At 38.6% G+C, this 26,698-nt stretch overlaps 1 protein-coding gene across 15 annotated transcripts in view; it reads right to left on the bottom strand.

Moving 5' to 3' along the window:
- The window catches only part of STOX2 (storkhead box 2), a 202,667-nt gene that overhangs the window by 27,004 nt on the left and 148,965 nt on the right, over positions 1-26,698 (bottom strand). For 7 of the 15 annotated variants that reach the window (XM_065596755.1, XM_065596757.1, XM_065596758.1 and 4 more), the window contains one exon: positions 3,427-3,579. The exons of 1 other annotated variant lie outside the window; for it this stretch is intronic. In XM_065596755.1, the coding sequence (XP_065452827.1) occupies positions 3,427-3,579 (153 nt within the window). Of the gene's footprint in view, positions 1-2,744; positions 2,853-3,426; positions 3,580-10,515; positions 10,630-10,975; positions 11,048-11,435; positions 11,730-26,698 lie in introns of those variants that run through there. 7 more of the 15 variants (XM_065596761.1, XM_065596760.1, XM_005281955.5 and 4 more) reach the window with 6 other exon arrangements.

The following is a 26,698-nucleotide window of genomic DNA, read 5'->3' as shown; positions in this document are numbered from 1 at the left end:
GGGAGACAAATGGAAAGACCATCCAGCACCAAGAATGGTCCCCTTCACTGGATGATGTGGCTCTCCCGAAGAGAGCTAATACAGTGATATTCAATATTTTAATTATGTTATGACTGCAAGGGTGGAAGGGAAAGGAGTTCCTTTTTAACAGCAAAGTAGTAGAACAGTGATGGGGAAAAAACAAAGCAAAAAAATAGTTTAGGACGTTTTTTAATTTGTTTTTGGGAGGGGTGAGTGGGGGGGATGGGAAATGCAAGATAGGCTTTTTATTAATCTTAGACTTTAGAAAGACTCCTTGCTGGAAAAAAGGGGGAGGCGGCAAGAGACTGTGCCAACTTGCCTGGGGATACTTGCAAGCATAGACTATAAAATATTCCAGCCTGCTGAATTATTTTTGTGTGTGTTTTTGTCTGATAGGAGCAGCAGAAATACCAAACCAATCAATACTCACATGCATAAGAAACTCAAGGGACGTATCTAATAATTTAGAATTTCAAGTACCTAATCAGGTGTTTGATAAATTATATGGATTACAAGCTTCCTCCCAATGCTTCACTCTTTGGAACCTTCCCTATACTTACTAATGTAGTGTTACTGAAGTAAGCCTGACTTGGAGAAAATAACTGAGACAAACTATACTAGAACTAGAAGTGTGAACTTTGATTGCCCTCTCCACCTTATGCCCCACATAATGGATCATTAACTTTGCAGTATGCAGAGATCACTGGAGAAACTTTATAAATAAAACCACAGGCTGAGACAAAAAACTAGTGTTTACAAAATATACGGTACTTACTGTACTTTCTCCAGATATATCAGAGGGCAGAACTGAGCTTCCTTAAAGAACCCCAAACACTAATTATTTGAATGGCAGACAAAAATCTTTATTTTAGACATAGTTCCAAATCCAGAATTTTTTTCTCTTTTCAAAATCTCAAGACTTACTATCAGCCATAGGGAAAGTCCTACACACTATAAGGCTGCACAACTCCATATGCTCTGTTATCCTACAGTTTAAAAAAAAAACACCAAATCCCAAAACCAAAAACATAGAGACATATATATCTAGCTATAACAGGAGTTCCAAGGCAGAGTAAGATATATATTTTTTTGAATATAGAAATTTAAGTAATTAATCTTTACACCAGTGATGGGAGGTAGGTTAGTAATATCAACCTGTTTAAAGATGGGGAAACTGAGGCACATAGTGGCTAAACAACTTGTCCAAGGTCACCGAGCAAGCAAGCAGTAGAGCTGGGATTAAAACTCAGGAGTTCCTGATGGCCACCCCTGTGCCCATTCCTTTTATATTACACTGTCTAGAGATGCCTACACAGGGTGTCTTTTGCATCATTCACCAACCCCAGATATAGGCTGTTGGTATGGAGACGACATGCACCCGCACATTATTTTTAATATTTTTCCTTTTTTAAGTGTTACGGTGTCTGGGATATTTCCATGTCACCATTTTATAAAGAATTATTAGCATATACTGACATAAAAACCACCTGAATTTAACAGAAGAAAAATGCATTTTTATGAAACGCCATCAGCAAGACTGGTTATGATAAAGTGGCCAAATCTATAGCTGCTAAAGACTTTTGGTCATAGTGGGGAGAGGTGTCAGCTCCAAGAGCAGGCCTCCCAGCTTTTTAAAGCTATGGAGAGTGGAGAAGGTAGAAGGCAAGACCAGCATCGGAAGTCTGAAGGTCTATGAAAAAAAACAAAAACTACTGACCTCCTTTAGATTTAAACATAAGCCCACTGAGGCAGACACTAATATTCTTTATTATTTGTACCATGCCACAGCAGTTTTGCCAGCCTGTCCAAAGTGGCTGGGAAGGCCACTAATTCAGTAGATGGGAATCCTGTTCTTGGAGACGGAATGATTTTACACGTGTACATGAAGGACTCTATCAGAAATGATTGCATGAGGAATGGACAGTTCCTTTTGGTCTGTGATTAAGTAAATAAAACTCTAAATGACCTAGTAAAAGCCAACATGGAATCTACCATGTGGAGTAAGTGTACTTAGTTCCTGACACACACTTTCTATCCCAGCATGCTCCCTTTCCAATTTTAGGGATTAAAAAGGCACAGTGCAATCCAGTGCCACATGTACATTGCTGATTAGCTTGTTTGGGCACATTTAAGTGCTATGGTAAGCAGGCTATTCAGGGGATATTTAAGGAGTAGCTATACCTACCTCACACTGGTCCCTAAGTGCTTTAAACACAACTAAATACAACACTGGTCCCTAAGTGCTTTAAACTATGATCCTGCAGAAGTTTCAGATATTTCGCAAGAAATATTGGACAAGCATATTCTGAAGTCAATTAAAAAACAGAAAAGAAAAAAATAGGCCAGAATATTATACTGATTTGTAAATGTTCAATATAACCTCTGTAAATTTCTTCATATCCTTCATTGAGTTAGGAATCAACCCTATAAAGTTTAAATCATGTGAGCAACCCTCTTGAAGTGAACATGATTGCCAGTGAGAGTAAGAATAACTCATGGCTGTAAGGGTTGCAGAATCAGGTCTTAGGGTTTCTGTCAATTTTGCTTCAAATCTCAGGATTAATTGGAGCTGCCATCTACAACAGTGGCTCTGGACAAAATTTGGGGGTCGTCGTGGATAACTAGCTGAACATGAGCTCTCAGTGTAATGGCATTGCCAAAAAAAGCAACCTGGGGATGCATAAACAGGGGAATCCTGAGTAGGAATAGAGAGGGTATTTTACCTCTGTATTTGGCATTGGTACAACCACTACTGGAATACCGTGTCCAGTTCAGTTGTCCACAATTCAAGAAGGATGTTGATAAACTGGAGAGGGTTCAAAGAAGAGTCCCTAGAATGATTAAAGAATTAGAAAATATGCCTTATAAAGACACACTCAGAGTTTGATCTATTTAGCTTAACAAAGAGAGGGTTGGGGCTGACTTGATCACAGTCTAAGTACCTACCTGGGGAACAAATATATGATAATAGACGCTTCAATTTAGCAGACAACAATATAACACAAGCGAACATGTGGAAGTTTAAGCTAGACAAATTCAGACCGGAAATAGAGAATAATTTTTTTAGACGTGTGGGTATTAACCACTGAAAGAATTTACCAAGGGTCACAGTGGAGTCTCCATCCTGACAGTTTTTAAATAAAGATTGGATGTTTTTCTAAAAAAGATATGTTCTAGAAATTATTTTGGGGAAGTTCTATGGCTTATATTTTACAGGAGGTCAGACTGGATAATCACAATGATCCCTTCTGCCTTTGGAATCCATGAATAAGCAAAGCAGGTTATCTACCAAGCTTCCTTTTCTAAAGTAACAAAAATTTTAATCAACACTTTAGGAGGAAATCTTTGACTGCACTTAAAAAAATCCAGGTTCATATGATTAGTGTTTCATTAATGTATGGTTACCTGGGAAGCAGGTTGTTAGGTGTTCCATTAGTGCTTCCTGCGTGACTTGTTTTCGTGCAGAGTTCATTGCTGAGATGGCCAAGCAAAGGATTTCCCCAAGTGGGATAAACTGTGACTGACTGATGGGAGACATATTGATTGGTGATACATCACCTGTAGAAAGACAGTAGACATTCAATGAAGGGTTTCATTTAAACGTTGCTCACAGAACAAGTATACAGAGATGTGTCCATTACAATGTACACAATTTTGTATAGTTTATATCACTTTTGCGATAAAACCTTCAAAATAAGAACCACAACTTAGAGAAATCAAGGACAATACATTTTTGACATTGAGGGTGCACTAAAATGTTCAGGGAATATTTTCAAAGAACGATCCAATACTTGAACCCACAAAAATTCATGCTCACCCATTGCAGCTGCAGAATCCTAAGTTTGCATGTGCAAAGCAACAACTGTACACACAAGCATGAACTTGTGAATGCAATGGGTTCATACACATTTTTGTAGGCATAGCTCTCTCTTTTCAAATCCTGGTTGTATGGGTCATCTACAGTTTGTACTAGAGAGAATTTTGAATTTTTTTTTAAATTGCAACAAAAATTAGAAAAAAAAATCTGGAAATTCTGATAATGAGCCATATTTTTAGTTTGCTGGCCAGCTGTATTATGCCCTCTGCTCAGTGGCACAAAAGCATCAAATACCTAAAGAGTTATGTTCAGAAGAGCTCCTTCCTTGGTCTACAGATGTAATGACTTTGCATGACTGTAGATTAAAAAGAGGAATTTTTAAGTTTTGTTGATGAAATATGAACAAGTACAGACTGTTGTGTTATCTGCTTTAGGTGAACTTTATTTTAACTTGCCAGGTTACTTATCCAATTAATTTTTCCCATGAAGTCTTGAAAATATATTTTATTAGCCAATACTTTAAGAGCACGGAAAAACTTTTAAACTTAAAAGGTTACAGGATGAGAAACAATTTGATGAGATAAGTATACAGTACATACACATTTAAAATCTGCTCTTTATCTCCTGTTTCAGTGGTAATAGTTCCCAGATGGTCCCAAAAGTACGGCAATGCTTCCTACGTAGCCAGTGAAAAAGCAGAAGGATTGGAGGTTTCCTTAACCATAACAGAATACTAGATAGTAACAATGGGCTGAAGAGTTGGTGTTAGGATTCCAATCAGGTTTGGACTACAGTTCAGGTCACAGACTGATCAACCACTGGGTTGCAGGTTTAGATTAAATGGCTTTGAAACTTCATGAGCTGTTCTCATGAGATTTCAGCAAATCTGAACAACAACTAGAATGCAGTTTTGGATAAGATCAGAAACCAAATATATGGAAGTGGGTTCAAATCTAGGAATTCAGATCCAACGCACTCCTGAAATTCAAAGGGATTATTAGATGTTCTGAGTGTGGCCCCATTAATTTTAATTGTCGTGTTTTTTACTAAGCAGATACAGTGTGCTCACACAGGGCTCACAAATGGAAAATCAAATGCGTCTAACCTTAAACAATACTCAGAATTGTTGCACTGAGTATTTTGTAAAGAAGTTTTCATAATTGCTTTAGGTTAACCCTATGTGTAATATTTATTTTTCAAATATGCCAGTTGCATATTCTGTTGGATAGTAGGGACACATGTGAACAGAGATGCATTAAGGATTTAAAAAAACATACATACAAATATGGAAGTGGATTTAAAATAAGTTTATTTGTTCTGCATCTCTCTGGAATACTATTGCCTACCACCTAAATAGGTCTTCATTCTTCAATTGAATATATGTTGGCAGAGCTTAGAACCTATACAGAGCTCCATTGCCTTCGGTTGGACTCCTTGTGAGTGCAAAGATCTGCCCCATGTATATTTGACTTCAGGACTGGAGCCTTGAATTAGAAGCTCTTTGGGACATTTTTATTTTACCTGTCTGCAAAGTGATTGGAACGTTACTAGATTACTATAGAAAGTAATAACCAACAACAATCTGGAAAATGGTGGACATCTGATTAGGAAGAATAGTAGACAGGGTTACACATGACAGAAGGCAAAAGCAGGTAGGCACAGCATTCCTAATCTTTTAAGAGGGGAAAAAACCTGAAGAGTTAATTATACTATTGTTAAGACAAACGAATATTTTATCTGTCAACAGGAAAAATTATTTATATAAACATATGAAGATAAAATCTTTAAAAATCAACGAGACATAAATATAAGAAAGTCAGTGTTCAAATGTATCTAGAGAATACTTAGTCCTGCCATGAGTGCAGGGGACTGGACTAGATGACCTCTCAAGGTCCCTTCCAGTCCTATGATTCTATCTACAAAAATGACATTGTATTGGAGAGAAGATGACACTGCATTAATAATTGGTCTCATACCTGAAAAGCATCAGAATTAGTGAGTACACACACAAACATGTACACACACTCCAAAGGATTACAACTGGAATACAAGATCTTCCTTTTTAAATAGGCCACTTAACCCGAGGAATCATTACGATTTAATAAATGATCCTTTAAAATTTTGTATTAGTCTTCTGAAGGAAGAGATTGGATTCAGAATGTTGTGAATTGTTAGTTTCAGCTGGCTGCATACTAATCATCAAGTAGTAAAGTTCTTTTTATTTTAGAAACACTTGGTGCTTCCTTTTTATGTAGAAATATCTGTGTACACCGTGCATAAGAAACTGTTTTGTAAAGTATGCAAAGTGCAGACAAGGCCCTGTAAGCCCCAATTTTCAAACAGCAAGTCTGCAAATATTGTTCTAAAATTGTGAGCTTAATTTGCATAATTAGTTACCACTAAAGCATCTGGAAATTGGGTTTTTTATGTAAGCAAATCAGGTAAAATATTCAACAGGAATCCATACACATTTTAAATGCAAAAGGAATGGCTGACATATATTAGTCTTGTAAAAGGCTATCATAATTCACTCCTTGCTAATTCCTTTGAGAGTTGGTTAACTTTGACAAGGCAACCCTCATTCATCTTCACTGCTGTCAGAATTAATTCTATAGTTAAACCTACAGATGCCAATAAACCATCTCCTCGAGATAATTTGTGATTCTTCAAAGAGAGGAACAGAACATCTGTAAAACTTACAATAGACCTAGTGAGAGAGAGCCTCAGAGACCCACACTTACGGAGGTACTAATTTGCCAAGTTTTATCTTAAACACCCTTGGGCTCTGGGAAGTTCCAAGTACTCTGTGGTTGTAGTTAAGTGAAGACATTCTTTGATGCACAGCAACAGAAAGTATCTTGTGTTTACAATTTTATTTAATATATTAACACCAATTATATGTATAAATAGCATTTAGCCTTTCGAATACAAGATTTACAACAAATTTTTTAAGGAAAGATCTGTTAAAAAAAATCAAATATTCTTTTCCTAAAACTTTTTTTTTTTTTTGGTAGACCTCAGCACTTTATAAAGGATTCAGCATATGGCTCCCATTAGCTCAGACTGATGCTTGTTTCAAGCAGCTTTCCTTTGAAATCAAATTACTAGACTTGACTTTCAAATGTTTATGTTCAAAATTAAAAGGAAAACGGTGGAGCCCAGAAAGCAGCTTTCACCAGCTGACTGTATATTTTATTAAAATACCATCAACAGCTAGAAGTACATGGTTTCAACTCCATTTCAGCTTCCAGTGGAAAGAAACAACAGTCAAACTTTTTTTTTTTTTTAAAGAATTATAATAAAATCAAGTTTCCTGGTATTTTCTTATGTACTTCATAGGCATTTTGAAAATGTCTAAGCACATAACAAGTAATTAATGGGATCTGGCCTCTCCTTGATGACAATGGGATTTACATAGATAATTACCCTTTTTAATGGAAGCTATTATTTAAAAATTAAAAGAGTCAGTTATAAGTAAAATAACCACATCCTTAAATAGCATTTTTCTTCCATGGATCTCAAAGCACTTTACAGAGATGGATAAACGGTATTATTTCTATTTTACAGACGAGACACCACGGCACAAAGAGGTTAAGTGATTACCCCAGGTTACACACAATCAGTAACAGAGCTGGAAATAAGAACCCATGCTTCAGTGTCCTATTCACCAGATTTGCTATACACCATTTAATTCAGTATGTCTGAATCTCAGCTGCTTACTTTACTGACAAAAAATATTTTTAGTACAGATCGCACTAATGACAAAACGTTATGAAAGACAAACCTAGACTGCATTCTGCTCTATGCATTAACAACAAAACTGTCAGCTAAGTTCTGACAATAGAATCTTTATTACTGATTAAGCGGTTAGAAAGAACAGAGTTTGAATTCCAGCTCTCTGTCTCAGTTTGCAGGGACAGCAGTTAGAAAAATCATCTTTGACTTATAAATGGAGCCAATTCAATGCATCCATTGAGAAAGAAAAATATGAAAATACTATGATGTTTTTACAGAGTCACTTTTCAGAGTACAACCACACTTTATTAGAATTTATACACTTATTTCCTCACATATGGGGAAGAAACCCCCTAAGTGCACTTCTGCAGTGCAGTGAAATGTAAGAAGCCCAAATGTAACCAATTCCTCCCCTTCTCCCCGTCACTCAAAGCTCTTTAACCATTTGTGGTACAACAGTTTTCTCCAGATAAACTTTAAACATACGATTTTATTAAAAAGGAAATTTCAAGTTATGACATTACAGCCCTTTCATGGTATCTAAATACCACGGGGAGGGTTTGCATTAGAAATGCCTTAGATAGATTTCCATGCCAACAGACTGATATCTTCAGCAGATGATTGTGACTTCACTGTAGGATCAAGCAAAAAGAGAAGCTTGTTTGTGATAATGGAGAAAGCTCTTCTTCGAACAAAAGATAGCTAACAGCAGCAGCTGGGGACAGAGAAAATTACAGAGAGAAGAACAAGCTCCTCATATAAATATTCTCTTTTCGAGCTTACCTGAAATTCCATTTTGAAGGGACACATTTCCAAAATTATTTCTTGTGAGCCTAACTGGTTAATACTGGTGGATAAACTGAACAAGTTATACATTTGACAGGGGTTGCATCCTCATCCCTAAATTTCAAGGTGAGTTCAATCATATTATTTCCAGAATAGCCCACATCATAGGCTATCAAACAAACATTTAAAAAAGGCCAATTCAAAACAACAATGTACAAGCACATATCAAATTGCCACTTGAGGCTATATGGCACCTTTTATCCAGATTAAACGATAGTGAGAACTGGAAGAACATGCAGCTTCTGATAGCATTAAAAATGCTAGAAACATTAGATCGATGATGTATTAATATATAAATGAACATATGAGTCAACAGTGTAACGCTGTTGCAAAAAAGCAAACATCATTCTGGGATGTATTAGCAGGAGTATTATAAGCAAGACACGAGAAGTAATTCTTCCGCTCTACTCTGCACTGATTAGGCCTCTGTTGGAGTATTGTGTACAGTTGTGGGCGCCACATTTCAGGAAAGATGTGGACAAATTGGAGAAAATCCAGAGAAGAGCAACAAAAATGATTAAAGGTCTAGAAAACATGACCTATGAGGGAAGATTGAAAAATTTGGGTTTGTTTAGTCTGGAGAAGAGAAGACTGAGAGGGGACATGGTAATAGTTTTCAAGTACATAAAAGGTTGTTACAAGGAGGAGGGTGAAAAATTGTTCTTCATAACCTCTGAGGATAGGACAAGAAGCAATGGGCTTAAATTGCAGCAAGGGCAATTTAGGTTGGACATTACGAAAAACTTCCTAACTCTGAGAGTGGTTAAGCACTGGAATAAATTGCCTAGGGAGGTGGTGGAATCTCCATCATTGGGGATTTTTAAGAGCAGTTTGACAAACACCTGTCAGGGATGGTCTAGATAATACTTAGTCCTGCCCCGAGTGCAGGGGACTGGACTAGATGACCTCTCGAGGTCCTTTCCAGTTCTATGATTCTTTATTTTACTGACCACGACTAAAATTTAAAAAAAATGTAATTTGCCCAGTCCCAATTAAACACCATGATTGAGCCTTCTTTGTAAGTTGATTTATCATTTTTTTTAAATCACATTTTCAGACTTACTTTACTGATATACACATAACATTAAAATGTAGCATCAAGAGAAGACTGTAACTGGATAGAAAAAAATATTTTAGAAAACAACCAAGCTATTTACCCAGGTTTAAGAGAAGGCTAAACCTTATTTATTTATGTTTTAAAAGAGCAACCTAATAGTTGGTAAAAATTCCACTGACTACAAAATAAAAAGATATCCTTATGCCTCTAATCAGTTTCACAAACAATGATGGTATATGCTGCTATATGCTTGCTAGTACAATGGAATCCTGGTCAATGACTGGGGCTCTTAGGGTCTATGATAATAAAATAATAATAATAATAATAATTATTATAACAGAATCTTGCATGTATATTTGCTCACCAGCTAGCCAATTTCACACCACCGAAAATGTATGCACACCAAAACATACCTTCTTCTTACCAACATAAGACACTTTCATATTTCAACTAACATTGCAAGAATGCAACTATATGATATGACCATTCAAACTATTTTTGGCCTTGGGAATTACACAGAAATCCCAATGCTGACCTACAGTATGACAAATATTTGCTTCATGTGTTAATGTTCTTAGGGTAGCTTTTGAATGCTGGTAGTGATTAACTCTGTTTCAAGCATGTAAAATGACCTATTCATCCTTTGGACCAGGTTAAAAATGATCCTACAGATGTAACATACCAAATTTCAGTTACTGTGTCAATATGTGCTGAAGTGCCCACAGTTGTCAGATTGGCGCGCGCACGCACACACTCACTCAACACATTATGATCTAAATATTTCAATGTATTTTGCTTCATTCATTTACCACGGCCAGCTGACTCCTGACTCCCCAGCCTATGCAATGCTATGATCACAAAGCTCCTATGAAAATCTATGGGACTGTCCCAGAGAATATCAGGAAATTCCTTTTTAATAATATATATATATAGTGTGCTTTAAAAAAAAAAAAAGCTACCCGAACAATTTTTTCAGTTTCTTTTTCCTGAATTACTATTTTATACTTTCAGTACACAATATGTTAAAAAGGGGATTTACCTGAACCCCTATGCTCCATTACAGTTCTATAGTAGCTGTGATGTCACAACATTGCCAGGGCATTACATCATAGTGGAATCTGGCTGGCAGCAGCAGAGATCAATGCCATAAGACCTGAATAAAAATAAAGCATGCTTCTAAATAATAATATGTTGAATGCTCACCTCTTACCAAAACTATTGGGAGCCTCCAGACCATAAATGCTAATGCATTACCTGTGCGGGTCATCTTTAAGGAATTCTAGAATACTTGAATCTTCCCATAATTTTGTATGAGAGAGAGAGATATAAACATAGCTAACGATTAGGGGGGGGGGGGAAATCTCTAAAGAGCTCTGCAAATATACCTCCTACTCAGTGTTATGAAAACTCATCTTCAAAAATATCTCTTCTTTCACCCTATATTCATGGAACAGTTGGAATCACACTCTACCACCCCCCCCTGTTTTGAAGGCACTCACAGTCTTAGTAAAGCAACTCTCCTCTGCAATGCCTCAGGATTCTGCAGTGTCACTCCTTTTCTGCCTGGTTCTCTGCAAAGTGAAGTCATAGGAATGGATCAGCCAACCTGCCTTTGCACTACCCTGCCCAGAATCCTTTGTGAACTGAAATGAGTCATCGTTCTGAGAAAAGCTACAGTACGATGTTCCAAGGTTTCTCCGTATGTCTGTGCATGCTTCTTTGTCTTTGCAACGGAATGTCGCTGCTTTTGTAACAGTGCACCGCTGCACTGTACAAGAGTAACAAACCAGTATCCTTACCAAGTGGGCAAAAAAGCCACTTACATGCATTAGCAGAGACGAGTTAAAGCTTTAACTCCTAGACAAGCTACAAAATTTACATCTAGCAGCATCATACAGACACATATATACACACAACATTTATTTCTAAAATCATTTGCAATTTAGCTTACACACTTACCCGTGTTTACTATAATCACAAAAAATATTTGGTTTCCTTTTCCATGTCTGGAGAAAGCTGCAGACCTATGTGTAATACAGATGGTTCTATTGTACACTGGATCAAAGTTGTGCAGCTGTGAACAATTCGTCAAAAATTCACATTGGGGAACAAGTCCTTTCAAGCTTATGTCTTGTCATCCCATTCACCAGCTAGGTTCACAATAAAGCGAGCCCTGAAATCATGCCAACGAGCCAGCAAAAATCGTCAAACTGCTCCAAGTGCCGAGAGCCAGCGGAGCTGCTGCTGCTTCTGCTGACAAAGAAGGTAACGTTCAGAATGAGGTCACTGTGTCAACATCTCACTCTCAATGTGAGGCTTCTGTTTGCTCAGTAAGTGCAGGCTAACTTAGGCTGTTTGGGGTGGAGAAGGGTGCATTTATTAGCTTTGAAAAAATGTTTCAATTGTTTTAATTTGGGGGAAATTTTATATCCAACTGTGATTTGTCAAAGAGACAGAAACAATGCACAGGAAGCAGGAAAAACAAAACAAAGGCATTTTGATATGGGTTTTTCTTCAAAGGCGTATTTTATTCTGCATAGAATACAGTGCCCTCACTTTAAAAATACTTAGACCCACAGGTCCATAAAATCCTGTAACCCTACTCCTTGATAGTCATCAGACCCCATTTACACTGCAGTTACAACTATGAAAGGTAACAGTATAAGACCAAAGTTAAGGTCTTATCAAGGCCTTATCTCAACTAGGAAAACAGGTGTTTGGATATTGTTTGAGTTAGCCACGTAAAGGTAGCTTATCCCATTGAAGATTCAGTTGAACACCTTTAAAATCATATTAGCTGATTTGGCTTAATGATGCTAGGGAAAGCCTAGGGCCTACCCATACCAACTAACAATTTTAAAGGCGTTAAACTAAATCTGCAGTAGATGCCTACTGGTTTTCCTAATGGGATTAGCTACCTAGAAGTAGATAATTTGATTAAACAACCAACCAAACCAAACATTCTTTTCCTAGTCTTGACAAGGGTCTATACTGCAAATTGTTGTAACCACTGTACCAGGTCATGTGACAACAGTGGTGTAAACTGGGTGTCTTGACAACTGTAATTATAATGAAGCAGGGGCATCAGAAGGTATTTGAAGCTTGAAGAAATGTATTTTTGCCATACTTACACCCAGTCATTTTATACAAAAAAAAAAAAAAAAAAAAAAATCATATCCTGTGGTACTTAGCCAGGAAAACATTCATTGATTTTAAGAGACTTTTGCCTACTCAAGGGCTGCGGAATCAAGCTCAAAGTTTCTAAAAGACAAATGAATCCACCCTGGCAAATTGAACTAAACAGGTCTCCCAGAATCTTCCTGAAGAAATCTCTGCAGTTAATCCATCAGATCCACATCTATTTTCTAATAAATTCTCTTTATGTTTCTGAAAAGAAAAGCGTACTGTGGGCACTCTTAGAATGGAATTACAGCAGGACATACTGTAACAAAAACAACCAGAGCTTTTTCCTCTAGTTTTCTTTATTTTTTTTTAAACACATAAATTACTATTTCAATAGTTGAAAGGTACTGAAGTTGAAGAACAAGCCAGGATTTTCACCATCACAAGCCAGTGATGATATTGCAGCATGAGCTAAGAAAAGGAAAGTCCACAGAAAATAGTATCAACTGAAGTCCAAATTAGTGAAGTGGTTCAATTATCATGCTCCTCCCTCTCCAACACACACATAGGACAAAGTGATAAGCATTCGGTAATAGCAGCAACAGCTGACAGTATGTATTAAATTGCCATTGTATGGCTGTCTGCCCTATCCGACAATGACATCTCATGTTTTCTATTATGGCTGTATAGTCAGATCTGTAAGGAGCAACGGTTGTGAACAGATGTCACAAAGGAATGTGTAGGCTCCCATTGAAGATTTGTCATGACACTTAGCCCTTTTTTCAATCACTTTTTCTTGTCTATCATTCTTAAAGAGTTTACAACTTTTATTGATAGTTGCTCTCCATTTAGATCTGTCCTTGGTAACGTCTTCAAAGTTTTCATGAGTTCAGATTCTGTTTAAGGGTATCTATGAAACATTTATGTTGACCAACCTTCCTGCACATTCCGAGTTTCAGCTCACCATAGAGGGCTTTTTTCAGGAGTGTATCATCATCCATTCCGGTAACGTGACCTGTTCATCTAAGCTGAGCTTTGATAATCATTGCCTCAATGCTGGTTGGTGGTGTTTTTTCAAGGATATTAATGTTTGACAAATTGTCTTGCCAGAGGAACTTCAGAATAGAACGAAGACAGCACACGCAAAATTTTTCAAACTGCTTGATGTGTCTGAAGAAACGGTTTACAGTTCACATCTGCATAAAAGGGATGCTATCGCTGCTGCACTGTATATCATCCATTTTGTTGACACTGCGATGATATGCTGGTTGCGTATCTTGTGGGGAAGGCTTCCAAAAGCCTGGCTTGCCTTTTGTATTCTGTTTGACATTTCCTGATCTCACTTGAAACAGTACTGCCAAGGTATGTAAAGCAACTGACATTGTTTAGTTTTGTAATATCAGTGCTGGTATTTGGCTCAGTGGTGGTGGTGATGATGCGACTGTTTGGAAGAAGACTTCAGTTTTTTGCCAGGCTCGTGGTGAGTTCAAACTGTTTAGTTGCCTCTGGGACCATGTGAAGAATAAACTTTAGGTCACTTTTACTATGACTAGGTGGAGCACAATCATCCCTAAAAAGGCCTTCACACACGAGTTCCTCACGGATTTTTGTCTTTGCAGTAAGCCTTCAGAAACTAAAGAAACTTCCATCAGTTCAATCCCTTATGTACATGCCCTTTTGAAGGTTGTCAGTTGCATAATTCAGAATGGCTGCAAAGAAGAGTCTAAAGAAGATTGATTCCAGCACACAGCCTTGTTTCACCCCATTGTACATGGGGAATGGGTTAGAGAGGCCACCATCTGAGAATACTTGACCAGTCCTGTCTTCATGGAATTGACGTATGATGCTAACAAATCTATTTTGAGTTGTCTCCTCCCTGATGGTAATCACCTACCCACATAAGATGGACTAAAGAAAAGAGCCCTTTGTTGATCTTTACCCTAACTTGTACAACACATCCTCCCAGCCAGGGCTCTGAGATTTTATGGCCTTTATCACTGCCCTTCTATCACTAGAGGAAACACAGAGAAGAAAAGGAATATGTTGGACTGCACAAAGAGGAAAAAAATTAAAAATTAAAAAACATCAGTGAAATATGATGGGGAGGTTACCATTATGGATGAGACAATTAAAAATATATTTGTATCACTTCTACTGCATTCCTACATTTTGAATGCTTAATTCAGCTATTACCACCTAGCATTGGAGTGAGGTGCTGGAGAAATTGCAGCTCTTTTCTTATAACTTCTTTTTGGTCCCAGAGGGACCTGCTACATCATAACCCCTACATGCCCCCTCTTCCTCCCAGCATAAACCCCAGTCTCTCCCACCCACAGCCTCCTTATCTCCAGTTTGTTCCTTGACCCTGAGTTTCATTACTTGCTGCTAAGCTCTCCCACTGAAGGCAGCTATCAGTAGCTGATATTAATATCCGATATGCTCTGATAGCTACTATTTCATATCCAATAAGTCTGGAAAAACATCCTTACTTATCACATATCTAAAATGTGCCACGCAAACAAAGGAAAAATAATCACCAATCCTACCGAACACAAGGCAAAAAAACAACCAATGCCTCACTCACTAACGCTAACAACCTGGAACCATATGAAATGCTGAGGCACTAAGTTGTTAGTCTTAAAAATAGCGGAGTCTGACAAAGAAAGGGGGCACTTCTAGAAATGATTGTCATCTCTCCTTTGTTTCTTTGACCTCTAAGGGTCTGTCCTCACAGCAAAGAAAAACCCACAGCTGGCCTAGGATTGCCAACCCTCTGGGATTGTTCTGGAGTCTCCAGGAATTAAAGATTAACCTTTAATTAAAGATTGCCATGTGATGAAACCTCCAGGAATATGTACAACCAAAACTGGCAACCCTAGGGTGGCCATGCCAGCTGACTTGGGGTTGCGCCAACTGACTCGGGCTCACAGGGCTCGGGCTGCGGGGCTGTTTCATTGCAGGGTAGACGTCCGAGTTTGGGCTGGAGCCCAGGCTCTAGGACCCTGCAGGACAGGAGGGTCCCAGAGCTCAGGCTCCATCTAGTCCAAGCCCAGAAGTCTACACAGCAATGAAACAGCCCCAGCTGCAGCCCAAGCCCGAACTGGCTGGCATGGGTCAGTTGCGGGTTTTTCTTTGTTGTGTAGACATATCCTAATAGCTACTTCTCCAAACTGTAGATCATTGACAAGAACTAAGGAAGAGCTATTACAAAATACCCAAGGAATCCTCAACTTTGATGGTAGAGAAAAGGGGTGATCTGCATTGCTCAACAATGACCTCTAAGGAGCGCTAAGCAACAGTGCTGTTGATCTCCAAAAAGAATTCTCTCCATTTCTTTCAGTTGACAAAAAATGCAAGGGAAGAGGGTCAGGGGAATCATCTGAATTCCAGAGAGGGTAAAGAGGGAGAGAAAGCAACACCAATAGAAAACAACCACTAATCTATACTATGCCAGGCTGTTTTTGAGAAGTTTTATAAAGTACAACAAAATATCCTTTTGCGAAAAATTTTGGAAACAAAATTAAACTAAACCATTGGAATAAAATGTATGGGCTGGCTTAGCCACACACTGTTCAGTGTCTAATGTATTTCCACTTTGGTTTAGCCAGAACAGATTTTCAGTGCAGCTGGGGATGTTGTAACTAACAGAAAAGCAAGCCTGATAGTGATTAAAACTCCTAAAGGTGAGTGATGCCCCTGAATTATCAGGGAGAGGGTCCAAATGAAAGACCAGTGCACTTCCATTTCTAACGACAGTGATAAATGGGAGAATTTTCAGCCAAAAGATGGGGCTGCAGTAGCTATAGCTTTAAAAACAAATAATGATGACTGGTGAATAACTTCAATTCAAAAGGAGAGTCTACTACACACAGTGAAAAGGATCCCCTTAATGTGCATCCCATGGCACCACAGCAGCCTTTAACAGCCTAGTCTTTCCTACATCGGAGAGAACTGATGAAAAAGCCAGGCATGGAATCAACTAAAATAGAGCCAAAGTGGTTTTAAAAAAATAAAAAAGGTTAGACACTCCAAAGACTTAGCAGTCAAGAGTTTATTAGGTCTTTTTTCCCCTCTGGGTGGAAGGAATAATTTTCATTTTATCTGGAACTGATGCAAGAAGGAAGAGAGAGGAGCACTATAACAGTTAGGGAAGCAATTCTGATAAATTATACTAAGGATTAGCTAATCTAGCATATTCTGCATGTATGGTCTACTGTTAGAGGAGGCAGGTCCACTGCTCATGTTATCTTGTACACATTACAATTCCTCCATTTAAGATACCCAGAGGATTGAATCAATGACTGGACCGTGAACACAAGAAATGCTGTACTAGAACGGATCAATGGCCCACCTACCCCGGCAGGCCTTCCCTGATGGTGGCAAAGCTGTCACACAGGAAAATGAAAAAAAAAATGCACCTGGCCGACTGCAATAATGTACCATCAGAGGAAATGCCTTCCTGACCCCAACTAGGGATAAGTTCATTCCCTGAAGATCCTCAAGGATAGGGAGCCCTTGTCATTTTTATCCCAAGTAATGAGTATATAAAAATGGCATAGTATTATAAATACAAACGCCAATGTGGGAACCTTCGAAGCAAAAAATGTGTGCATTAGAATGCCTGGCATTAGGTGGAGAGCAACATAAAGACATTTCTCCTGGGAAGATTCAACAGCATACAGTAAGTCCTGCCTACCAGCTACACAGAAAAGGTAGGTTATTCATACTGAGTTCAGAGACTATTTCTGGGGGGAGAACACCATCACACAGAGCCTGAATGATACAGATACCAGCTCATGAGAGAAAAAATGAACTCATGAGGGTTATATTTTTGGCCCCCTGGATCAGTAAGATCCTAGTGAAGTCAGAATGTTAAGAAGGATCAGAGAACACATACAGCAAATTTATATTAGAACAATAATAATAGGTACCTCCAGCTAATATAAAGTGGTTGTATGCCACAGCAGAACATGGCTGGAAGAACAATCTCTTGATCTAAAAAAAAAAATTCTTGAACATCTTATTCTCGAGCATAAAATAGGAAAGGCTACTGTTGATTTATACCTAAGTAACACATAAAAATTGGTTCAGGAAGTAGTGTGTGGAACCACTAAGAGATAGTAACCATAACAGTAACCATATAATTAACATGATCAACATTCTCACAATGGAACATAATCAGTGGCAGTGTTAATCCCCTAGACTTGATTGTACCTTTAAAACTCACAACCTGCACAGTGCCTTTCAGCAGCTCAGAATAGCATTGATTATAACAACTTTCTTTGAGGGTGCAATAGATGTACCTGGACAGCCCTTTTGGGAGATTAGAAATGCTGTGGGTGCTAGCCTTCTGAAAGTCCTGGAACTAGGTCTAGCTCTGATGCTGGGGCAAAATGGCCTGGTGAAATTTCCTTGTGCCATCTATTCCCTTACCAGTGCAGTACCCAGTAATAATCTGGCATGTAGAATTAAACTGGAGGTTGCTTAAAAGGAATTTATTCGTAATCCAGAACATACAAATGAAATAAAAGAAAGAAAACGGGAAAAATATATGGTATGACTAAACAGTAAAGCAGAAGGGCTTATTTGGGCCAAATGAATTCCTTTTAAAAATGGGAAATCCAGCAAAAGTCATGCTACTAGAATGGAAGATATACAGGTAAGAACAACAGTTAAGAAGGCTAAGCTCTGGTCTACACTGGGAGGTGGGGGGAGGGGGGAAAAGAGGGAAGAGGAGAGGATCGATCTAAGTTACGCAATTTCAGCTATGTGAACAACATAGCTGAAGTCGACGTACGTAGATCGACTTACCGTGGTGTCTTCACCGCGGTGAGTCGACTGCTGCCGCTCCCCCGTCAACTCTGTCTGCACCTCTTGCGGTGGTGGAGTACAAGAGTTGACAGGAGAGCGCTCGGGGGTCGATTTATCGCGTCTAGACTAGACGTGATAAAATCGATCCCCGCTGGATCGATCGCTGCCCACCGATCCGGCGGGTAGGGTAGACGTACTCTAAGAGGGAATTTGAAGAATAACCAAATAAGAAGACAACATCATTTTAGTAGCTCAGAAGTAGGAAAGCTGTGAAAGGCTGGGAGTCCACTAGATCACTGGGTTTTGGTGAAGCAGAAGGAAGGCAGGTTTGAGTAGCTGAGTGGAGTAAAAAGCTACTTTGTGGGGGCAGAAAGCTAATCTACATGCACTGTTTGTGCATGTGGTGGGTGCTTTTGTTTAGTTTTCTTTTTGCCCTTATGCACTAGTCTGACCTTCACTCTCCAAATAGCTTATGGCATCGCTGCCATATAAAAGATTCAAGAAAAGCCTCAGTTAAAAGCCTGACAGAACAAATGTGCCTTGTACTGTACCCTGAAGCTCAAACTCTAGTGCTAACGAACGGCCAGAGGAAGCATTTTCTATAGGCAAGTCATTCTCATGAAAATGCCCAGCTGCTGCTCCTAGCAAGTATTCATTCTTCACTGACTTTCAATGAGTTCTTATATGCTTTGGAGGGGCATGAAGGAAGGGTGTTCCAAAAGAAAATATCCAAACTGCTCCCCCCAGTGACTTATTCCAAAGCGTTCACAACGCAAGATCAAAACTAGTTCAGGAGAATTTTCTAGGAAAACTAAAGAAACAAACAGCATGCATATTAATTCAATGCCATTACATTTAGACAGAATGCAAAGGGTTCATCAGTTTGTATAAACATCCAGACAGCAAAGGAACAAACACTCAAGATAGTCTGTTGTAACAAGACATCACCAAGACTGCCTTTAAAAGTCGACTGATTCATTTTTATTAAAAACTCTTCCACAGAATTAAGGCATACTCCAAAACAATCTGAAAGGGTTGGAGAAACACGACAAGAGGTCTTTGCACAATTATTTTATTACTAGTATTAAGCCAAGTATCTCAGTAAAGCAATATCCTCAGGAAAATTAGCTGTAAATCTTTATAACAACTGTTTTAATAATAGACAACTCCACAAAGGTGTAGATCAACTAGTTAAGAATCCATGGTGCTGCTTTCTTGTGGGGCAAATGGAAAGTTTGAAGATCTGAGAATTCCAGCCACAGAAACTATAAAAGGTCCCTATGCATTACCGTCCAAAACAGAAAACAAAGTACTAGTTTCCGGCTATGACACCTGTAACTGAGCACTGAAAATTCATTGGGCTTGTTCTTAACAAGTCAACACTTGGCTTAAAAGTTTCCCTGCATGTGTACTATCGCTACCTTTCATTTAGGCCTCATTACTAAAGGAAAAGTGCATGAGAATTTCCCCCGAGATTGTCAACCACTACTAATTGATCAGCACAGTCATGATTTCAATTTGGAAGGGACTGAACAACATGCATACAATTATTTTACAATGTATATTTCCTAAAATATAAAAAAAATCTTCAGAAATCCAGTCAGTTCTCCTAAATATCAGAGACAAATATGTTCATAATAGAACTCTCACTTTTTGGAAACTATAAGCTGTCAGTCAGCCTTAGCAGCACATTTTGGCTAAGCAACACCATCCACCAATTTACTAGTTTCATTTGAGGCTATTGGGGATTAAAGCAAAAAACATTAGCATACCTGTCACTGTCGCCTCATGACAATGATCTACCAAAAAAAGCATAAGACATTAACATCAATCATAAGAATTGATCCACCCTGAAGCAGTACTTTAGCTTACTGTTGTGACATGTACGCAATCAAGCTAGTTGAAACACATGCTCATTACTTTAGAACTATGTTTGAGGAAAATTTTTCATACTGCTGAAAACTTTTAACTGTAATACATTTCTTAACCTTTCTTGCCATATTTTCTAACTTTTTGTGATGTGGGATTTAAGAATGTCATCTCCCTCTCTTTTGTTAATAAATAATTTTCTTTATCATTGATTGGCTACAGAGGGCTTTAAGTTGGACCAAGTTTGTACTGTACAGAAAGACTGTCGACTTGGGGCATATTTCTGAAGGGTATACTTTATGATCATATTGAATTTGTGTTTGCACAGTCACTGCAAATCTGGAATTTCTGTACCAAGATGCCTGATTTGCACATGCAATCATCCATGGTAAATGCACATGCAAATGGACATGTTAATGAAAAAAGATGTTTTTAAGAATGCACCTCATGTAGAAATACATATGGAATAACAATTTAAGTTAGCATGAAGTATTTTAATGTCCACGTGCAGTAAAAAATGTAACATTTTAATGAGGTACAAAGGAGTTTTACTCAGGAAGAAGAGGGAAAGAGAGAAGGGAGATAAGTACTGGAAGATGTGATGGATAGGAAGCAGGAGGGGAAAAGGAGAGGAGATGGGGAAGAGAGATTCCACGTCAGAAAAATCAGTATTTTTAGGCAGATTGATTCTATTATTTGATATATCTTTGCAAAGCATGAGTATGCCAACTAGACATGGCTCTACTGTTCCTTAGGAAGAGTCTGCTGATGGCTGTATGGCCTATAGCAGAACATCAGAAATACACAATTTCTCCTCCATTCAGAGAGCAGCTTGTCTCCCTCAGCCCATTGCTCCAGCCTACAGTGAAGTCACAATACTAGCTCTGTGATATCACTCTATTTTCCATAGCAACAGACTCTGAGGTCACAAATAAAGGATTATGACTTTACTGAAGGATTAAGGAAAATGAGAAGCTGGTCTGTCAGGGAGATGGGTCTTATTCAAAATAACAGGAGCTAAGGGAATGCTGAAAATAAATGGCTTAGTAAACTGTCTCTGCTTGAAACGTCCCCCCTTTTCAAGGGCACTATAGATATAAAGTCCTGCTTTCTTCTAAGGTTTCCTAGGGACCCACTGAATTGGCAGCTATCTCCAGAGCTACCACAAGAGAAACTGATTCTGGAACAACTTGCAGAATTTTTGCTCCCTCTATCATTTGGTTTCATAAAATGTTTCACAGGTGTCAGTCATACTTGCTCTCTTAGAATCCTTTGCTGGCCGGTTTGTGCACAGGCTTCAATGGCATTTCAGAATAAGCGCCTAATCTGACGAAGTGGCCCAAGATTAAAAAAGGAATGGGAAATTTGCAAGAACTCTGCCTCAACACATCTTTATGTGAGGGAGCGGCTTTGTGAGGGGAATTCCAGGTTAGGAGACAGTACTCCCTAAAAAGTTTATATATCAAGCATATAATATATATTATATGCTTGCATCACGGATAAAGAATTCACAGTGGATTTAAAATGCAAGAAACACCAACAATTAGAAGGAAATTGGAGAATGCACTGCACTTTTCCTGCAGTAACAGGAAGCCATATAATAAGAATTGTTGCTAAAGAAATATAAGAATCACTTCACTATATGCCAAATGACTTGATTTACTTTTCAACGATAAATGATTTGCTGCTCGATAAATACTATTATGTATACATGTTTTCTAAATAAATTATTTATTCAGTTTTTAGTTTTAAATTTTTCCAACCCCCCAACTCTTTCCATCTAAAAACCCCCTCCATCCTGGAGCAGATATAGAGCGGGTGAGTAAAAGCCGACAAGCCAAATTTAGCACTGACTGGTACTCTGTGGAAACCTACTCAAGTCAGTTTATTAATAGTGACTTAGCCATAGGCCAATGTGACAAAACCAAAATATATTACAATAAAACGAACTAAACCCAGAAATGTAAAATATGAAAATACATATAAAACCAAATTAAAAAGAACATAAACCAATTAAAACACATATAATCATTGTGCCACTCGCCTTCTCCTTATTTTAGCAGCTGACTATGCAAATAAGGCAACCGATCAGATTACAGATACTTTGTCAGTTCCTAACAAATATTCTCTTTTCTGAAAGGTTATAGGAAAAGGCATCCAGGACAAAACTATAAAAAGCTATCTTGACCTCAAGTGGCAATACAAATCACAATATTATAAATAATGGAATAGGTCTTCCACCTGCCCAGGTCCACATGGACAAAAGCGATTACATTTCCTCTGGAAACCTGAAGGCTTCCATGAAATTGCACTGAGGGCAGAGGAAGTGAATTTGGTCTTGGGCTTTTAAAAGCACCTAGACTTCAACTGGGCTTTTGATTCTGAGGCATGATGAAAAGAAAATGGAGGACAAGGAGACTAGAAAGACTGGTTTATGAGCAGTGACCTACACTGTGATGCATTCTTAGTGGAGTTTCATGGTGTGAAAATATCTTGCAACTTCCCCAGGATTGGGAGAAAAAGGTCTCTCTGTAGCTTATTCCTCCTCAAAGGAGTGATTTTTCACCATTACAAGTGCACGCGCTAGTGCCAATTTCAATTCCACAACTGCGAGAGGTTGTGGGACTCTGTAGTGTCTAATCAAGACTTCAATGGGAATTCTGTGTGTGAAGGGTTAGTAGACTTGGTGCACTAGGTAGTAACTGGTTGATCACCAAACCTCTTCTCTTTACTTCATTATTTTTAGCAAATTTATTTCATGATTCTAAGTACATTCTGCATTTTTGCAACATGTATCAAAGAACATATTTTGTGCTTTGATCACTGGCAGTGCATCCAAAGCTCCAGAGCGCTTCTAACAAGAAGTCCCTGAACCGCATCAGAGTTGCTTATTTCACCACGGAGGCCATGTCTACACTACCCACCGGATTGGCGGGTAGTAATCGATCTATCGGGGATCGATTTATCGCGTCTTGTCTAGAGGTGATAAATTGATCCCCGAATTGACGCCCGTACTCCACCTCGGCAGGAGGAGTAAGCAGAGTCAACGGGGGAGCTGCGGCGGTTGACTTGCCGCCATGAGGACGGCCAGGTAAGTCGAACTAAGATACTTTGACCTCAGCTATGCGAATAGCATAGCAGAAATTGCGCATCTTAGATCGATTCCTCCCTACTGTAAAGTGGCAAAGCTATGTTGTCTTCAACTATGGATATGTTTTCACAGCAAAAGCTGTGCATGAACTACCTTGAATCCAACTAGCACAGGTAACAAAAGCAGTGAAGACAGCATAGCACATGCACTCAGCTTATTAACCTGTTCTGGAGCCAATGCTGCACTATCTTTACTGGTGTTGTTACCCAGGCTAGTGAGACTCAAGCTGGCCCATGCACAACTTTTGCTGTGTAGACGTACCCTGAGTTGTGGCTGCTTACTCTAGAGCTGAATTTGGCCCAGATCATCTACATTAAACCAGCTTTTTACCAAAGAGACTAATAAATACATTGTTCAACTAATGGACAACAATTAGGAAACCTAGTGTGCCAGCCTGCACACAAAAGCAATAGGGCTATTTAAACTTCCCAGTAGTAAAGAACAAAAAATTGGCCTGCTCAGTAGTGTGTCTGATGCCAATGCAACCTCAGAAAACTTCATCCTATAGGGTGCTGTGAACCTCTTCAAATCAGCCAACGTGCAAGAATTAAATGAGTAAATTGTGTGAATGCAATTCCAAATTCTCCACCCCCCCCATAACAATCACTCAGAGGCCAGCCCTTTATTATGGGTTAAAAAAGGATTCAGCACCTTTACTTCACTCTCAGTATTACACGATTATGCTAAAAACAGCTCATACAACATCATATCAGTCATTCTGCCTGCAGATACAAGTTAAAATGCTCACCTCCAATTCCTAGCTCCTACCATATAAATAGAGACTGTATAAAGCCAGTTATTATTACAAAACTTCTTAAATATGATATAGTGGGTAATTAGTTCAAAAGGGAATGAAAACATTCTACGCTACAACCTTTCAGAGATCCAGTTCATAATCCCAAAAGATTCAGAAGCATTACCTCACTGCAGCCTTGAGACAAATTGAGCAATCACTCTGGGTCTTACCCAGCATACCCTAGTCTACACAAAGACAAGAGAGGCGTGACCAATCACATTGTGGCTAGCAGGCAGGGTTTGAAAGCTCCCTCCCTGCATTGCCCATTGACATGCTAGCTGGCAGCCTACTGAACTTGTTGTCATGGCAACACATCCCAGCTGCTCTCTGTGGAGGCTTGTTACATTACTTTTTTTCTTTTCACCACTTGCTCTAGCTAATTAAAAATTTAGACCTATGTTTTGCATGTTGGATGCAAACAGCAAAAACACAGTCTCCTTGTCTCGGCAGAGCAGAGCTAAAGACGCTCTGAAAAAAAACAACACCTCAGTCCTATGAAGTCTCATTACAACCAATCAACAGAGAGACAGCTGGGTAGATGTGGCCAGATGGAACTTGTCGCTAAAGCTAGTCTGCTACAAAACAAAAGCATGCATGTAGCAATAGAGACTCCTCCCCGTTTCTAACATACAAACCTACTCATGCAACATGCTATAATATTTGCATTCTTCCAAGTCAACCTGTTATTTAAATATTCTTCCCGATACACTACTACACGACTGATTTAAAGACACTTCACCCATAATTCCATAATGTAAAACACAATAAAGATGCCAACACTTCTGGCAAAACAAAAGCTACCTAATCCCACATCCCTAATACAAAAGTTGAACACAACACATTAGATCTTTGCAATTCACAGCTCCATTGTTAGCAACAGTGGGCTAGAGTCATCCAGGGTATAACTTTTAAGAAAGTGATTTTCTTTGCTAGTATTAGGGTGGGTTTCTTCATCAGTACTCTACACTCATTGAAACATGCCATTCTCCCTGCTTGTGGCAAAGGGTTATGCAGATTCTTGACACTTCAAAATGCAATAAAGACATGGGACGTTTCTCCCTGTCTGTATTACTAAACTTAGCAGTGAGATGGAACATTCACTAGAAATCCAGCTGATGCCAACTAGTTTCAATCATAAATCTAAATGATTACAGAAATAAAATCCATCCCCTCTACCCATTACCTAAACATAAAATATTGTAATTAAAAATACATCTTTTTATTCAAATGACTTCTGAATTATTTGGCCTATTTTAAAAAAATTAAATAAAAAAAGTCACAAAATACTCTCCCTAGTTGCAGTTAAGGTGGGGTCGGTACTTACATTAACACTGCCTGATTTTCCCTCTTGTATACACTAATGTTTAAATAGGCAAATAGAAAAATAAATACAAATATTTTTACATAAGAAAGGTTGAAACACAAACCTTTGAAAACCCAGTATACCAAAAAGTTACAACTAAACTTATCTTCAACTGATATTACTCTGTCCTTAACACACATGGTAAAAAATAGTGGTAAGTAAACACACAGTCATCCACTGAAAAGCGTGATGGTCTGGCAGGACAAACTAGCATGTCAGGACTGTCAAGATTCTGTCTGCCATGCTGGAGTCACTTTTCTGCTCAAGCATGCTTTTACTTGAGGCTGAAAACTGCTTCAAAAGTGAACATAAGAATTATCCCACTTGTAAATCCAAAATGGTGTCCACACTGCAAGAGCTGAGGATTTGGGACTTCACAGCCCACACGATGCAGGTATTCATAGCTAGGCTAGATCTACACTTAAAACTCTGTAGCAGCACAGCTGCACTACTGTAGCGCTTCACCGTAGACACTCACTACAATGACGGGTGGGGTTCTCCATCACTGTAGTCAATCCACCTCCCCAAGAGACAGCAGTTAGGTTAATGGGTCTACCCTGTGGGTTAGGTCAGCATAGATATGTCTCCCTGAGAGATGTAACTATCCAGATGTAAATTTTCAGAATAGACCAGTCCTTAGACAATATCACACTGACTTCATACACCTCCAGTACCCAGACACAACAAGGGAAATTAAGAATGGATTAGCAGTCAATTAATGACAAATTCAGCCTGAACTTGAATACCCTTTCACTTCATGGGTTCACTTACCCTTTGCATGACTTAAACGGAAGCTGTGTAAACGTTATTAGGGCCATAATTTGATGCATTTAAGTTCGCTAGGAAAGTTTTGAGAATCTATCTTTAGAAAAAAAAAGAAAAGAAATATCTTTCACTTGAGTGAGAAGAAGTTAAGGTAATGCAACACACACAATGGGCTTTTTATTTGGTTGATTTTTAAAGGCTTTCTTTTAATTTCAGAACCATTCAAAACAATGGTTCTGAAGAAAAAGATGACTGATAGCCAAAGGGAAGCAAAATCAATGGAGGAAGTCTCCAAAAACACACCATGAAGAGGGCGAGATCCTTGCCCCTGCTCCAGCCTCCTT

This window comes from Chrysemys picta, chromosome 5, assembly GCF_011386835.1.
Source record: "Chrysemys picta bellii isolate R12L10 chromosome 5, ASM1138683v2, whole genome shotgun sequence".
Lineage (NCBI taxonomy): Eukaryota > Metazoa > Chordata > Testudines > Emydidae > Chrysemys > Chrysemys picta.
Note: the sequence above shows the minus strand (reverse complement) of the source record. Positions and strands in the feature narration are given on the sequence as shown.